Source organism: Mesocricetus auratus, unplaced genomic scaffold, assembly GCF_017639785.1.
Source record: "Mesocricetus auratus isolate SY011 unplaced genomic scaffold, BCM_Maur_2.0 Super-Scaffold_100007, whole genome shotgun sequence".
Lineage (NCBI taxonomy): Eukaryota > Metazoa > Chordata > Mammalia > Rodentia > Cricetidae > Mesocricetus > Mesocricetus auratus.
In genome coordinates this window covers 79,250,552-79,263,477 of record NW_024429191.1, presented here as the reverse complement: position 1 = coordinate 79,263,477, position 12,926 = coordinate 79,250,552, and the positions used below count along the sequence as shown (strand labels likewise).

General features: G+C 51.2%; 1 protein-coding gene across 4 annotated transcripts in view; it reads right to left on the bottom strand.

Moving 5' to 3' along the window:
* Positions 1–333: 333 nt before the first annotated feature.
* The window catches only part of Plekhm1 (pleckstrin homology and RUN domain containing M1), a 49,623-nt gene continuing 37,030 nt past the window's right edge, over positions 334–12,926 (bottom strand). For 3 of the 4 annotated variants that reach the window (XM_013113351.3, XM_021227190.2, XM_005070129.4), the window contains 5 exons: positions 10,168–10,313; positions 7,410–7,603; positions 3,655–3,718; positions 3,068–3,225; positions 334–2,199 (listed from right to left, as the gene is read on the bottom strand). In XM_013113351.3, coding sequence (XP_012968805.2) covers positions 2,088–2,199; positions 3,068–3,225; positions 3,655–3,718; positions 7,410–7,603; positions 10,168–10,313 — 674 coding nt within the window. In that variant the 3' untranslated portion in view covers positions 334–2,087. Of the gene's footprint in view, positions 2,200–3,067; positions 3,226–3,654; positions 3,719–3,744; positions 3,870–7,409; positions 7,604–10,167; positions 10,314–12,926 lie in introns of those variants that run through there. The other variant, XM_021227193.2, reaches the window with a different exon arrangement.

Genomic DNA, 12,926 nt, shown 5'->3' with positions numbered 1-12,926 from the left:
GGGGAGAGAGAGAGAGAGAGAGAGAGAGAGAGAGAGAGAGAGAGAGAGAGAGAGAGAGAGAGAGAGAGAGAGAGAGAGAGAGAGAGAGAGGTGTTCAGGCATTTAAGGCAGAAAAGTGAGCTTCAGCTATTACAGTCCAGTTGTGTATATCTGAAAGGCTCCCACCTCCACCCAGGACAATCTAAATCCTGCCACTTACCTCTTCTCCCCTGCTGCACTGGCTGGCAAGTGTGCCCATGGACCCTGAAGTCCCCAATAGGATGAAGGGAGTGGGTGGGATGGCTGGTGTCTCCCCAGCAGTCGCAGGAGTGAGATTCAGAAGCCACACTTTGATTAGAAAGACCAGTTCTTTACTGCAAAATCAGTCAAAAGCCACAGAAGCAGTTCCTTCTCCATATTGCCAAGGCCCACTTGTCAGAATATTGCATAAAACAAAATCTTTGAGCTAGTGTGGGCGCAGCCAAGGTTCACGTGAGCTCTTCTGGTGGCGGGTTAAGTGACTCATTTGAGCACATCAGCAGCTCAGCAAAGGGTAGAATCCAGGCAGTGGAAGGGCTCTGGCTGCCTCAGGCAGGTCCTGGAATACTCTCATCTAACCAGCCCAAAAGGGACAGACTCTTGCCCATCCAAGATCCAAAGCAAGGAGGCTCTGATCAGGCTGTGGTTTGGGGGAAGTGTTAATGCTGGCTGTGGGGTGCAGATACGGATACATTGCATGGTTCTGAATGCTTTGGTTTCTCAACCACTGGAGAGCACGCCTTCCATGACGGGGACACATGAACTGTGTGGCAGGCAGCCTCTGCCACCTGTCTACTGCCTCCTCTGGTCTATTGCACAATTCCTTAAGCTTCAGGAGGTGAGTCAGCTCATTCAGCTCAGGGAGGGCAGGGAAACCTCCATTCCCCTGAGGCCTCTGGCTCTAAGTTGAGTACTCTGAGATGGCCAAAAGGGCTGTGGGGTCCAGGAGAGGTGAGGATAGCATAGTACATACCTACTTCCCTAAATGCCTCAAGGTTATGAACATGACCTTAGGAACAATTCTGGGATGCTACACCAGCCCAAGAGCCTCTTAAGGGTAACCCTGCTCCTAGGAGCTTACTGGGCACTGCATTGTCCTGCTGGGCAAGGTAAAAACTGAAGGTTTATGAACTCAGCTTTGGGAAACTAGGGTTGATGAAGCGTCTACAGGCAGCTTCTAGGCACATCCCTCTATCTCTCTGTAGCCAAAGGATGGCACCTCTTCTCTACAGTTTGGAGCTTGGAGCCTCTCTGGTGTCAAGCCTGCTCTACCTTGGCAGGGGTTAGCCCTACCATCTATGAAGGACTAAGGAGGGCATGGGGGTAAGGTTGGCAAGATCATGGCCTTCCTGAACAAGGAAGGCTCAAAGTGCTGACAGTGCTGGTGCTGGTCATCTCCCTGTCCCAGGCCAGAGAAGAGCCAGGCCAGGGACTCTGACAGAAGAAGGGGACACTTTCCAGGCGAAAACACAAAGATGAGAGGGGAAAGACAGTGCTGAAACTGACCAGCCCTGCAATGATGGGCTATTTGGCACATAACACTTGCACTCTTGGCAGTATGTGCCAGAAAGGGCAAAGGAAAGGCTGCCAATCCAGAGGTCTGTCCACCCAGTCCCATGCCTATCTCTGGGGCTGCTCTTGCCCATCTGCTTGGGTGAAGGGTTCCATTTCTTAGGTGATCTGGGTAGGGCCAAGAATAAAAAAATATTTTCTGTTTAAATATGAAGGGGGAACCTACCTTAAAAAACTAGACCTTTTAATCAGGAATGTGAGTTGAAAGTGCTCACCACACCTCTCTTCCACAGTGTATGAACAGCCCTAATGGAGGTGCCATGACAGCTAGATAAGCCAGGCCTGCCAGATGACAGGTCCTGTGCAGAGGCACCTGGTGGTCCCCACCTCCCAGAGCAGAAGGGTTGGAAGGGGCCATGGGGCATCGCTGAGACTCCTGGGCCTTCTCTGGAGGTGAGAGCTCTGGGCACACCTGAGAGTCTTCCTTACAGGGAGACAGAGAAGCCTAGGCTGACGACAACCCAGCTGGATGGCCTCGGAAGGGCAGGACAGCAGCGTTAGCTGACACTGTTCTGTTCCTGGTACTTGCGCCGGCGGGCACAGCGGGGACAGTCCTTCCTCACCACAGCCTGGCAGCTCTGATGGAAGACAGTTCTGCATTCGGCACACCTGAGAAGAGAGCATCAGGTGCTGCTAGTGCCAGTCACCTGCCTTCTGTCTGCAGCCCACATGCACACGCGCTGCCCTCCAGCCACGAACCCAGAAGCGACCCCCATGCCCACTGATATTCTGTGCCCCACTTCATTCTTAGTGAGCAAGTGCTGCCTTAGTGTTTATGTGATTTCTTGCCTATCTTTAAAGCAGTTTAAACAGCTCAGGCCCATTCAGGGCTGATGCTAGCTGGTTTATCCACTGAAGGAGAGTGGATGATCCTTCTAGCTCAGCCTTCCTGGGGTAAAGGAAGACTGGGGAATACGCCCCTGTTTAGGGGCTTCTAATGATGTACAGTAATGAAATTCCACTTGCTGCAGCTGGGACCATGCTAGGCACCAGCTACCAGGTGCCCACTTGGCTAAGCCTCACACTAGTGCTTCAGGGCCAGGAATACACTGTCAATCCCTCAACCCATTGTAGACTGAGCTCAAAGACATCCCACTCCATGAGACAGCAGTGATCTCCTCTCTAAGGTAATGGGGAGGCAGGTGGGAGGGGCCTGTTAGCCTGGCATGCCTGGGCAGCCACAGCATCCTGGGTACTAGAAGACTGGAGTGGGTGTCCAGCGTGCCTCTGCATAAGAAGATGAGGGTTTGCCGGGCGTTGGTGGCGCACGCCTTTAATCCCAGCACTCGGGAGGCAGAGGCAGGCGGATCTCTGTGAGTTCGAGACCAGCCTGGTCTACAGAGCGAGTTCCAGGACAGCCTCCAAAGCCACAGAGAAACCCTGTCTCAAAAAACCAAAAAAAAAAAAAAAAAAAGATGAGGGTTACCACAGGGCCAGGCTGCGGTTGTGGGAGTAGCTGGCCATGTTTTCCTCATACCTGACTGTGGTGTCAAACTCAAAGGGAAAGATGATGTCGTGGTGGTGGCAGATCTGGCAGATGAAGCCTCGCTGGGTGCACAGGTCACAGTGGTAGACGTGCTGGGAGGCGAACTCGATCAGGGCTTTGAGGAACCCTTCATACACCCCCTCTGCAATCTGCAGGAGCAAGTGGAGACCAGTCTTAGGTGGCCCCACTACATCACCACGGCACTGCCTCAGAACGTCCCTGGTTCCACAGGGGCAAGGAGTCCCTGCATAGGTTGTTTGATGCGGGCATCAGCCTGTACCTGAGGTCTCTGGGGTATGGGGACTACAGGTGGCACCCCAATCTACTCTGTCACCCTTGGAGGAGAGGCCTCCACTCACCCTTGGGCTGCTGGAGCCCCTGGTTCATCCAGGAGGCAGGGGTCAGTGACTGCTCAGGAGGTGGATGACAAAAGGGAGGTCACTCTGAAGGGTGGGCTGTTGAAGACTGCTGCCTGGCCTGGGTTACAGGTGCCCTTCTACTATCTCTCTGAGGTTTTTCAGGACTAAGAACCATCTAGTGAGTCCAGGATTTAGGGGTGGGAAGCACGACGTGCTCACCTGCTGGAGGTCAGCAACGCTGAATTTGTGAGGAGACTCCAAGAGGTAATTCCTGTGGCTTAGTCTGCAAAGACAACACAAGCACTTCCTCAGAAGAGCCTCCAAGGTTAGGCCTCCAGTTCCTCAGAAGAGCCTCCAAGGTTAGGCCTCCAGTTCCTCAGAAGAGCCTCCAAGGTTGGGCCTCCAGTTCCTGGCTTTCTTCCCCTCAGCCTTGCCTACCAGGTAGCAACACAGACCTAGGTTACCAGGCAGGCTAAGAGTGCAAGTCAGCCTAAGCTCCCACCTGTGCTACCTGGTACATTAATTAGCCCTTGGTACCTCAGGTACCCTCCCGGGAGACATGGAATTGTTTTGAGGATTAAACAACTGACTGAACACATTGGGTACATTGTAAACACATGACTACCAAGCAATGAGGATGATGTGTGCTGACACTTGGTACCGGGAACTGGGCTAAGTAAGTCTTTGTAGTAATCCCATGAAGCCGGTCCCATTTTGAGAAGACAGGAAACACAGGTTAAATGACTTGCCTGAGGTCACGGAGTTAAGAATCTGAGCTTGAGCTTGAACACAGGAGTCTGACCTGTATTCTTATCCCCTCCATTGAGTCAGTGCCAGCACTGAAACAGTTCTGAGGCCTAAGAACATGGATGCAGCCCCCTCTCCCCCAAGGTCATGTTCAAGTATCTGGTTTCCCTGATCTCTGAGAGGAACTGATTCATACTCTAGGCAAAGCAGATCCTATTTCAGGCTGAGCAGCAAAAGATGAAGGCAGGATACCAGCTCTGCTCAGGTTCCTAACAGACCAGTGGTGGGGACCCCAGGTCACATCCTGAGGGAGGGAGGGAGAGAAAATATTTGCAGAAAATCCCTGGCACAAAACTGACTAGCCATGTTTGTGGACACTGGTGTGGAAGGTTGGCCAAACTGGGGAGGTGTGGGGTCCTATCTGTATACTCTGAACATCTAGGATGGGGCAGTGTCAGGCTCCTGGGAGACTGGTCACATCCTAGCCAATGGCCTCAGTTCTGATCCACAAGGAGCCCAATCTGGGGCTAGGATGGTGGATCCTACACAGCCAAGCAGGCTACACTGTACCCTGTGGCTGAGGACTAACTGACTCCCAGTGAGCCTCCAGCTTTCTGGGAACAGGAAACTGTCATTCATAGCCAGGAAAACACGGAAAGGGGTACAAAGACTGACCGTGAGTTGTCAGGAAGGGTGGGGCTAACTTGATGGAGATTTATCTCTGTCATCTTCCCTCTGTCCAGTCCTAGGAGCCAGCAGGCCCAGGGACTTCGTTGGGAGTTACCGTACACTTTGCCTGTTGTTCTTAGTGTGGCCTTGCAACTGATTTTCTCTAAGGCTTGGCTGAGGACATATACAGAGATGGACACAGCCTGTCCTGTGCCTCAGTTTTTCTCCCTATACAATGAGAAGACCCCGCCCAGTGCTCTGGAGCAAAGTTACCTGGCAGGGAAGGAGGCAGGAACCCTCCCTGCTAAGGCCAGGTGATGGGGAGACTTGCATGGGTGGCCATGAATTTTACCTGTTTCATGTAAGCCCTACTTTTCCTCTGGCCACTTCTCTGGAAGCTTCCCAGCCTCGGGGACCTTGTGCCCAGGCTAGCTTGTGTAACCTTCCTCAGGATACACATATTTCTGACCCAGCCATCTGCCTGCCTGTCTATGGCTGGTTAAGGCCCAGACAATGAGCCTCTCATGTGGCCCTCACCACAGCTCAGGAAGGCCATATAACCATGACCAGTGCTCCATCTTATGGATGGATAAACAGACTCAGAGCAGCAAAGATACTTCTTGGAGTCATGCTGTGGTCTAGGTCCGGCAGGGACTGCTCCTGTACTCTTCCCTTGCTCTGAGCTTTGTCTAAAAGGGAACTTCCAGGAAGGAAAGAATACTTCTTGGTGCACAGAAATGTGGACCTGAGTTAGGATTCCCCAGTACCCATATAAAATGCTGGGGTATGGCTGCAGCCTCAGTGCTGTGAGGGACAAAGACAGGGGGAACACTGGGCCTCATTGGCCAGCCAGTCTAACCCAAAATGGCAAGCTTCAGGTTCAGTGAAAGACTGTCTCCAATGAATAAGACAAAGAGACTGAGCAGGGCAGCCCTCTGGCCTCTGTATTCATGTACACGGGTGTGCAATCTCCCTTCCCCCCATGCACACACATACCACACGGGCACACATGCGAATAAATTTTCAAAATAAAATAGGACTTTTACAAGCCTGGCCTGCCCTCTAACAGACAGTTGTGCAGGGCTGAGCCGGGAGGGGGGGGGGCACGGAGAGTCAAGAAGATGGAGACAGAGACAGAATGCCTGAGCACCCACCGGAGGTAAGGTGAATGGGGCCAGCACCTATGAGCTATGCCACAGTCACCCTCAGGTCTCTGGGGTTCCAGAGAGGGCAGTGAGACTTTTCTCCTACCCAGAGATTTTATCCCTGGGCAGGTGCACATATTTGGAGCCCTGGTCCCTGGAATCCCTAAAAGGAAAAAATAGGTCAACTTCATAGAAAAAAAGGGAGACCGAGGTAGTGTGCTAATCTTAGGTGGCAGAGGCCCCCAAAAGGCTGTCTGTTTTTCTAGGCCCTGTGGAAGGACATAAAGCTTGGGGTGGGGGGATTCATTGGCTGTTCTAGGCAGAAAAAGGCCAGTGTTCCCTCTGCAGTACCCAAGATCCAGGGGACCATCACTAGACACACCTATCCCCAAGGCACAGTGTAGGTATACCTCTAGGAGAACTGAGGTATGCCTGGGCCTGAGGAGACGCGCTCAGACAGTGCTCTGTGCTGGCCCCTAGGGAAGTAAGGCTAGGAAAAGACAGCCTATAGGCACCTCTAGTCTCCGAGATCCAGCAAAGCAAAGTCCATATGGGTGGTGCACCTCGCTCTTCCCCAAGGCCTGCCCTGGTGAGGATGCCCCAGAGAGTACAGCCCCTCAGCCACATCTTCAGCCATAAGAATAGGGCCTGGAGGTTTATGAGGCAGTCACAGAGAGACCTTGTAAGACTATCCTGAAGTTCAAGGTGACCTCTTACCCCTTGATCACTAAAAGATCTAGGCTCTAGGGGGTCTCCCAAGAGTGCTGCCAACTGTTCATGCTGTAGATGATCTAGAGAGGCATGCTGCCAAAGACAAGAGCAAGCAGCCAAGGGATGAGCCAGGCCAGCATCCTCCTCTCTTCTGCCGCTTACCACCCTGCCCACTTCCTTCCCTTCTTCAGCCAAAGCTCTCCCCAGCTTTCCATGTATGGTGTTTTCCTCCATGTGCGCTATGCTCAGCCCACACGCTTCTCCTCCTTCCTCTGTAACGTCTATTTACTTCTCAGGTCTCATTGAGAAGTCCCTCCCTCCAGGAGTCTTCTGATGCATCCTCCTGACCTTCAGGTCAGCTGTGTCTCCTATGCACATCTGGCGCATCCTTCCTCTCCCTCTTTGCCCCCGTCGGTGGTGCTGCTGGCTCACCTCCCTCCCGCCAGATCAGTGGCTTCCTGAAGGGAGACCTTGAGTCTGCTGTCCTCAGCATAGTATCCACCTACTTCTCCAGGCGCTTGGAACAAACATTGTTAAACAAATGAACTGACAATGGACAGGACCACACAGCACTCTCAAAGGGCACAGTGATTTCACAGCCCAGTGGGACGTTGCCAGCTCAGCTCTGACATCTCCCAAGGGACACACTGCCCAGGCCGTGGCCGGTGTGTGCACAGGTGCATGTGCACGAGGCGTGCTCACCTTTTGCTCAGCTCCTTCAGGGCCCCACTTCTGCACAGGCCCAGGTAGTCACCCAGAAGCTTCAGCTGTTCCCGGCTCCTGCCAATGAGATGCATGCGTTCCACATGCTCATACAGAGAGGCATTCACCAGCTGCAGGTTGATAAGGGGCTGGGCCCGGATCTGTGCCAGGAACTTCAGGGCCTGCCGGCAGACCTGGAAAAATCCAGGGAAGACCTTGCCCAGTCAGCCAAGTCTTCTGGCTGGATGCTGTGTTACCTAGTTCAAACCTGCCTGCATCATGTCCCCACTTAATGGTATTTTCTTCAAGATACAGACCAGGAAATAAGTTCAGAGAATTGAGGTCACTTGACAAAGGTCACACAGCTCAGACAATGGCAGAGTCTCAAAGCCTGACTTTCAGACCCTGTTGTTGTTCTACTCTGACCATGCTGAGACAAGGGAGGGGTCCCCTCCCCATGGGCCTCACAGACTTTCCACACTTTCCTGTCCTCCCAGCCCCCTTTTCCTGCCTACAGGAAACATGCTGTCCTCTGGGCCCTAACTCAGGAACCAGGTGACTCCGCTGCCATCAAGCCTCAGCTACAGGAAGCTACAGAGTGGAGCTCCATGACATTCCTGAGTGGCCTCAGCTCTCTCCAGTACTTCAGGATGGTCGTATAGGGTCTCAACTGCCAATGCTCTCTGCTCAGAGAAGTATGGTCCCTCTATATTCTCTCACCTTCAGAAGCATCCCTCAGAGAAGCTAAAGTAGCTCACCCACTTGCCTGTGGACAGCAGAGGCCAGCAGGCATACTGCTTCAACACGGGGCTGCCACAAACTCTGTTTTCTATGGCCAAGAGCTAAGGTTTGCTCGAGGAAAATCAAAGCACACTTCATGACGTGATTTTGAGTTTAGAGTAAAAGATGTAAGCTTCTGCACAGGGCCTGGCGTGATGCACCCACGTAAAAAGCACCATGCAAGAGCCTACACTGGTCCCATCAGCCTGTGAGGGCGGGCAGGGAATGTATGATGGGATCCTCAGGAGAGCTCCCATATACTTGGGGGCTGGAGAGACCTCTGATCGCCTATCTCCCAACTGTCAGCTATTGCCTCCCCCAGCAATGGATAACTGCATTTTCCATGTGCCAGAACACTGAGGCAATAGTCCCAGTCTGGGCAAAGCCCAGTGGCAAACCCTGGTGACTGGGGTCAAATTGCTACCCTCTAGACTAAGTCTAGCTCTTGCCACAACTCAGTCTCCATCCCTAGGCAAAGCTCAGCTGAAACAACATCCAGCAATGTGTGCTAAACACTGCCCAGCCCTGCACACAGGGTGTCATGCTCCCCAGAGGCTGTTCGTATCCTGTGGGCATGGAAAAGACAGGCCAAAGCCGAATCCCGGTCCTGGGCTGATGCTCTGCCAGGTGCCAGCTGGATCTCAGCACAAGTGGGTCAGCCAGAGCAGTAGCAGCAAACAATGAAGTCCCAAATCCTTGGGCCAGCTACTCTCTGTTTTGAATTTCCCTGTCTTTCCCAGGCCAGTGACTGCTGAGGAAGAACTGCCTGTTTCCTGGTACCAGGAGCATCTGGACCAGGACTGTAGTGTCCTAGTGAAGGAAAAGATGAGGCACAGAGACTCCAGCAGTGAATGAGGCTCTCCACAGAAGTACCAGGCGAGGAGTGTTAACTGTTTTACTATTAAATGGCTCTTTCTTGTCTATCTTTGAATTTTGAGGTTTACACTCCTCTTTGCAGTTGAATAGCTAATGCTAAGGGCAGGGGGGGAGACAAGGTAAACAGAAGGCCAAAACAAAGCCAGTGTTGGGGTTTCCCCCTCACCACAGGGGTGAAACTGACTCCGTCAACATCCCTGTACACCTGTACAGTGGGGCACATCCAAAACCATCACTGTGCAGCCTGAAGGCTCTGACAGATGCAAACAGTTCCTTCCTTGTGTTTCGCTGTCTATACCCTTGGGAGAAAGCCATGTCTGTCCCTTGAGAAAGACCCTAGATAAGTAGCCCTAGGGGCGGATGTGTAATAGGCTGAGGACAGAAAGGCACTGTTGACAGGCAAGTAAACAATCTCCTTCAGAAGTACACATAATAAAGGTACCCAAGGGCCACCAAGAGGCTCAGTCGGTAAGGGTAAGGGTGTCTGTGGTCACACATGGTGGAAGGAGAGTGCTTACACTTACACACACACACACACACACACACACACACACACACACAGAATAATAAAAAAAAGTACCCAAGATATAATATTCAATAAACCAAATGTGGTAAGGCAAGGTGAGTCCTGGTGCTATATAAACAAATACACAGAAAGAGCTTTCTCTCAAAATACTCTAAAAATTAGCAAGGCCATTTTACAGCCAGAAACACTGATGCTCTTGGCTTCTCTAAGTTGTAGATGTCAAGCAATAACCACACTGCATGACTCAGAAAAAGGCTTTTTTTCCTCCACAGTGAAGTGCAGTTGGCTTGGCCCCCAAGGAGCAGCACAAGCCAAGCTGTCTGAGGGGTGCAGCCTGCTGCCTAGCCTGTTTAGCTGTCTACTTACATCTGTCTGTCGGTCCAACCATCATCAGGGTATTAAATCTGCTCTACCCTAACTTCCTACTGACAGCCTTACTGCCAGGCTCTTAAACAACTCTGTTGCTGTCTTAGCTTCAGAGAACTGTCCTGAGGTAGCCACTGGACACAGAACCAGGGTGCCTTAGGGGAGAGTGTATCTCAGGTCACCGAGCAGCTCTGTATGGCTGAGACTTACCGGGCGCTTTGTGAGGTCCCAGTTGTGGATGATCCTGGCTGGAATCACTGAGGCATCGTCTTGGTGGCAGAAGTCACAGTAATACAGGCCAGAGAAGGCACAGAGCTTGGGTCGTACAAAGGAGAAGCCAATCTGCCGTGGGCAGCCTAGAGGAAGGGACGGTGCGTGAGTGAGTTAGTGGGGCCAGCGTCAGCTTCACGTAACATGGAATCTGCTGCAGTGGGAAAGGTCTGCTAACATAAAGATGACAACAATCACTCCCTGGCTGGCAAGATGGTTCAGTGGGAAAAGGCACTTGCCACCAAGCCTGATGACTCAGTTTGATCCCTGGAACCCACATGGTAGAAGGAAAGAACTGAGTTCTCTGACCTCCTCTTTCTCTCAATAAACATGTAAAAAAATTTTAATTACTCATATTTCCCCAGGCGTTGGTGGTGCACACCTTTAATCCCAGCACTCGGAGGCAGAGGCAGGTGGATCTCTGTGAGTTCGAGGCTAGCCTGGTCTATAAAAGCGAGTTCCAGGACAGCCTCCAAAACAATACAGAGAAACCCTGTCTTGAAAAACCAAAAAATAAAATAAATAAATAAATAAATAAATAAATAAATAAATAAATAAATAAAACCCTTATATTTCTACCACTTAAAATCAAAACTTTTTTGTTTGTTTCTTTCTTGGACAAAAAACAGACTGATTTTTTTTTTTGGTTTGTTTGTTTGTTTTAGTTTTTCGAGACAGAGTTTCTTTATGGCTTTGGAGGCTGTCCTGGAACTCGCTCTGTAGACCAGGCTGGCCTTGAACTCACAGAGACCTGCCTGCTTTCTGCCTCCCAAGTGCTGGGATTAAGGGCCTGCACCATGAGCACTGTCACACCTGGCAAAGCTGCTGATTGGGACAGCATACTATCAAATGATGAGTGCTTACTCTGGGAGCACTCAGAGGCTGAGGGAGGAGGACTCTGCGTTTGAGTTCAGCTCAGGGATACACAATAAGGACCTGTGCAGAACAAACTCACAGGAAGACATCGGTCAGGTCATGCCAAGACTAAGTGATAGGTGGCACTCAGATTTGGGTTGTTTGGTCACAAAGCCAGCATTCTCCATAGCTACTTCTGTTTACTGGTTCCCCAATGCCAACCTGTATTCCTGCCTTTCCACCGGGCTCAGAAACAAGAGCAACAAAGGTAGAACCTTGACCAGCAGTGACAGATCTGTGGAGAGAGGTCCAGCCACAAGCAGGCGGGGAAGCTAGCAGGAACGGCATGACCTAGATGTTAACATGGTGTTCGCTTATCTCAGGACAGTTCAGTGCCTCTCCAAACCAGAGAGCAGTGAGAGTCAGGAGTACTCAGGGCAAACAGGGCAAAAAGCTAACACCTATCCTAGTGCTTAATCGCCCCTGCCTCCCACTCGCATGGGGCGGGGGTGCCTTTGGTCTCAGGACCAAGAAAGCTGGCTTTTTTGCTGATCAGCGATGTCATCCTGACCCTCACCTATACTCCTAAGACTCTGTTTCACTGTATAACCTAGCTACCTACCGCCAGCTATTTTGTGAGGCCATGACAAAGTGTAAATAATACGAGTGCCCTGTAAACTATGAGTTCTAACACAAGTATCACTGGTTGGCATCTTCTGGCCACCGGACAGCAGCAGTGTAGAAAGCCTGACCTCCTTGGATTTACAGGTCTCAGGTGGCAGGCTAGCAGGTGACAGCTACAGACAGAGTGGAGTGTGAGTGTTGGGGCAGGCAGAGCCTTGCAGGTGTCTTCTTCAGGAAGCTCTGCTCAGCCACTTCACCCACCCCCCCAGGGGCTTGCCACACGCCACTTCCTTCCAGGCACTTGAAGCAGGCTTTCCCCTATGGTCCCATGGGCTACACCCCATCAGGACAGCTCAGCTTTCTACTCTGTTCTTCTACAACAGGGCAGCTGACATCTCCCCTGGACAGCAAGTCCAGGGGACAGGTGGGAAGAGGTACCAACGGAAGGTGGACAATGGAGAATCATGAAACTGGGAGGCCCTCTGGTGTCATGCCCATGAGCACAGGTTCTGCTCTGAGACACAATCATCAAAGTCCAATTCTGTCCCTTGCATATACTAAAGGCCTGGGACAAGGTACTAGCTTTGGGCTCCAGTTTCCTCACCAATACTATAGGCAGAGAAAATAGTAGCACCTAACTCTACAAAGATATACTGAGAAAAAAAATGAAATAATCCAAACGAAGCATCTGGCTTTGTGTCATGCACAGGATCAGATCCACCCTACCATGATGACACTGACATAGCAGAATCCTTCACAATGAACACTATGCACACGAGAAGAGGACAGAAAAGCCAACTAAGTGTGGTGACAAATGCCTGCAATCCCACTACTTAGAAGTCTGAGGCAGCAAGAATTCAAGACCAGCTTGGGATATACAGTGAGACTGTATAAAAAAAAAAAAGAAAAGAAAAAAGAAATGGGCGGGGATGGGGGGGACAGGGACGGGACACAGTAACACATGTCTATAATCCCCACACTTAGGAAGGCAGGAGGACCAAGAGCTCAAGGTCATCTTCCGTTACATAACAAATTCAAGGCCAGCCTGGGCTACATGAGACACAAGGGGAGGATAAGTCCCCAAACTGTGGAGCCCAACACAGTGGCTCAAAGTCAGAGATCTCTTTTAAGCTTAAGCAAATGAAATGTTCAGTTCCTAGTTATATATAGTCATACTTTAAGCATCCAGTGGTCATATGTAACCTATAACTATGGCTGGA